This window comes from Triticum aestivum, chromosome 1B (assembly GCF_018294505.1).
Source record: "Triticum aestivum cultivar Chinese Spring chromosome 1B, IWGSC CS RefSeq v2.1, whole genome shotgun sequence".
NCBI lineage: Eukaryota > Viridiplantae > Streptophyta > Magnoliopsida > Poales > Poaceae > Triticum > Triticum aestivum.
Genome location: NC_057795.1, coordinates 75,937,780 through 75,941,259, shown reverse-complemented (window position 1 = coordinate 75,941,259; position 3,480 = coordinate 75,937,780). Strand labels below are relative to the sequence as shown.

At 48.2% G+C, this 3,480-nt stretch overlaps 1 protein-coding gene across 1 annotated transcript; it reads right to left on the bottom strand.

Annotated features, from left to right (window-relative positions):
• Positions 1–324: 324 nt before the first annotated feature.
• Positions 325–3,176, bottom strand: LOC123077323 (protein Rf1, mitochondrial-like). The gene is made up of 2 exons (XM_044499586.1): positions 2,952–3,176; positions 325–2,888 (listed from the first exon to the last, which is right to left on the bottom strand). The coding sequence occupies exons 1-2, from the start codon at positions 3,174–3,176 to the stop codon at positions 762–764; spliced, it is 2,352 nt and encodes a 783-aa protein (XP_044355521.1). The 3' UTR covers positions 325–761.
• Between the last annotated feature and the right edge of the window lie 304 nt (positions 3,177–3,480).

The following is a 3,480-nucleotide window of genomic DNA, read 5'->3' as shown; positions in this document are numbered from 1 at the left end:
TCTGCAAGTTCTCTACAAGGAAATGGTTTGATTCACTTTCCTCCGTCACAAGAGGTGGTGCTGGAGCCCTGACTACCCTCGGTAGAACTTCGCTCTAGCTAGGGGCCAAAGACTTGCCTCCTCCCAAACCCAAATTATCATCATCTACCTGTAGATCAGGAGGCTTTTCAATTCCAACATTCTCATGCTACAGTCACGCCAGATCTCACAGCATTTCAGGAATAGCACAGACCTCCCCCATGCTCCTGTGAGCTGAGCCCAATTTCTTTACTCTAACAGGTCACGAACCTGACATAGTCACATCCAAGTCCCAAGACAAATTATTGAGAAACAAAGGTATATTATGCGATGGCACAACACCCTGGAATTGCACATCATACACCAATTTAGCCAAATGGAAACCATCCGCAGGCCGCAGCTCGGTTCCAAACAATACCGTCAAGCACATCAGGGTTGCAGTGAGACCAGAGTCCACCAGAAGGAAGAGCTCGATGAACTCTGGGACAAGATCCACACACACAATATTTTCACCATTAGCAAAAGCTCCAGACACCAGACAGCCAGCCTTTGCACAAGGAGACATCATGTAGATGGAACAATGACCATAGCATACACGCCCAATAGCCACATGTCGGACGAGAACACCATAGTGGCACTATCACCCAGCTCGATCTTGGTGAGTGGATGGAAGAGAATACATGTTGACATCGTTAAGACGGAGATCCGAACCATGCCAAGGCTTATCTACCAAGTCCAGTGCATCAAATGACTCCCTCAAAAAATTGGTATTTCGCGGGGAGCAATTGTAATTGTTCCCGATATTTGCCTTTCTCCGAAAAGAGAGACAACAACAACGAAGTGGTTGAAGCTTCAAAGGAGATGATCTTCCCGTCAACTTTCGACATATAATTTCCGGCCTTGACTATCTCCCCCTTTTCCAATAATTTTCTGGTGATATCATTTACAAGACGAGAGCTTGGAGCACAACCACTCTTCTCCATTGATGAAAACATATTGTCAGCTTCTTCCAACGATCCTTCTTTCAGAAGATTCTGTATTACTACTCCGTAAGTAGAGGCATTAGGTACCAGCCCACAGGCTGGTAATGAAGCAAACAAATCGTTAGCTTCTTCTCTTCTCTGAACCTTGTACATTGCCTTAATCATGGTATTGAGTATCACAATATCGAACTTCACATTCATTGCAACTAATTTCTGGAAAAAAGCGATTGCTTCATCGGTGCAGTTATTCCTACAAAGTCCTCCAAGAACTATGCTGTATGTGGAAATGCTCACTGCTGTTCCAGTTTCGATCATCTCATGGAACATCTTTTTTGCAGCAACAGTTCTTCCAGCACGAAATAACCCATCCAGTATGATGTTATATGTAACAGTGTTAGGTTTAACTCTGGTATGCAACATTTCTCTGAATAGAATAACGCCATCATCAAGCCTTCCACTCCTACAATAGCCATTAATAAGTGTATTATATGTAATCACATTTGGCTTAATGCCAGCTGATACCATGGAATCAAGTAGTCGGAGTGCTTCCTCCATCTTGCTGACTAAGCAATATCCGTCAATCAGCATATTAAATGTAATGAGATCAGGTCTCTCACCAATGTCTATAACCAAGTCAAAGATATGGTGTGCGTCCATAACCCTTCCTTCGTTGCACAGACTATGCATTATTGAACTGAAGAAGACAATGTTAGGGTGAGGAATACCTTTGTCCGTTATTTCAAAAATCAACTTCTTCACTTTCACCAGATCACCAAGCGTACAGAAACCCTGAATTAGGGAGTGATAAACAACTTTGCTCGGTTGTACTCCCTTCCCAATCATCCGATTAAAATTGTCCATAACATCAGTCAACCTACCCATTCTGCAAAGTGCAGCTATTACAGTTGCATAGGTGAACACATCCGGACTCACTCCTTGTCCCCGCATTTCAGTAAGCATTGACATAGCTTCATCCATCATTCCACATTTAGCATATGCATTAATTAATATGTTGAAAACGTGGCAATCGGGTACAATACCATTGTTTGCGATTGAATTAAAGAGATCAATCATATCTGCAAAGAATCCCTCAGCGGCATACCCGTGAAGCAGAACACGATACGTAACGATGTTAGGCTTGTGGCCTTTTGCAGCCATGGAATGAAAAATTTCTGCAGCTTCTTTGCTTCTTCCATGCTTGCAGAGGGAGGTCATCAACGAGCTCCAAGTAACAATATTTGGAGCAAGACCACGGCTTGTCATTTCTCTAAACATTTGAGTCGCCCTTTTCCACTGGCCCAAAGTGGAATATCCATGGATCATTGCATTATATGTCACTTCATTCGGTCGAATATCATCATCAACCATCTGCCGAAGGAACAACTCAGCCTTGTCCATAGCTCCTGCCTTGCACAGCGCATCAAGAATCGAATTATATGTCACCACATCATGCAGAACCCCTTGCTGCACCATTTCATGGTATCGATCGCATGCCTTGCTTACTTCCCCTTCCTGCAGGAAGCCATGGATGACCGTGTTGTATGTCACTACGTCAGGGGAGCAGCCACCTCCTTTCGTCATCATCTGAAGGAGGTCGAGCGCCCGCTGGCTGCTGCTATTATCACATAAGCTCTTAAGAACTGTGTTGTATGAGATGGCATCAGGCACACAACCAAGCTTGGACATCCTATGAAGCAGCACGCTGACAGCCTCGTCTGTCCGTTTTGCGCAGCAGAGGCACTTGAGGAGGGTGTTGGTGACGATATCATCTGTTTTGAGGCCTGTCCTTAGGAGGCGGCCAAATAAGGCAAACCCAAGGTCTGGACGACAGACGCGGCAGCAGCAGTTCATCAGGGTGGCGTAGGTGTAGGCTGTGGGCGGATCCGGCTACAACGACAATAGGGAGAGCCTGCTACGTGATGAGGAGCCAGACGACGTGGAAGAGATCACCCTCCGCATCGTGTTCTGCCAGTCACGCCTGGACAGAGGTGGCAGCAATGGAAGCTCACATTCCACGCCGGCCCCCGTCTCCCGGTGATGTAGTGTGGGCGACGTCACCGGCCACTCACGGCAGGTACTCAGCTCCGGCCGCTCCGCACCCCTGCAGGTATGCCGCCACTCTGCACCTGCTCTACTAGCTCCAGAGGGTGTCCCTGGCCATCCCTGGGTACTCATGCCCTCGTTGGCGCCGTCGCGGGCGTCGCCCGAATTGGAGGCATGAGCCGCACGTCGCGAGCGGCTGCAAACGAGGAAGAGGACGACATGGGGAAAGGCACTGGCCGCACGTTAGGCAAGCGCGCGCCGATGGATCCAGAGGACGTGCTCCTCGAGACGCGGCGACTCCGCCGCAGAAAATTCAAAGCGCTTGGACTCGCCATCAAGCAGTCGGAGCGCGAGACAACGGCGGAGGCATCGACCAAGGCGAAGGCAACCCGGCATGCCAAGGAGCGGAACCACACGGTTCAGAGGATGACCAGAC

Coding starts and splice junctions, on each gene's coding strand:
- LOC123077323 (XM_044499586.1), bottom strand. CDS start 3,176: ATGAGTACCCAGGGATGGCCAGGGACACCCTCTGGAGCTAGTAGAGCA. Junction 2,889..2,951: donor GGCAGAACACGATGCGGAGG/GTGATCTCTTCC, acceptor TTGTCGTTGTAG/CCGGATCCGCCCACAGCCTA.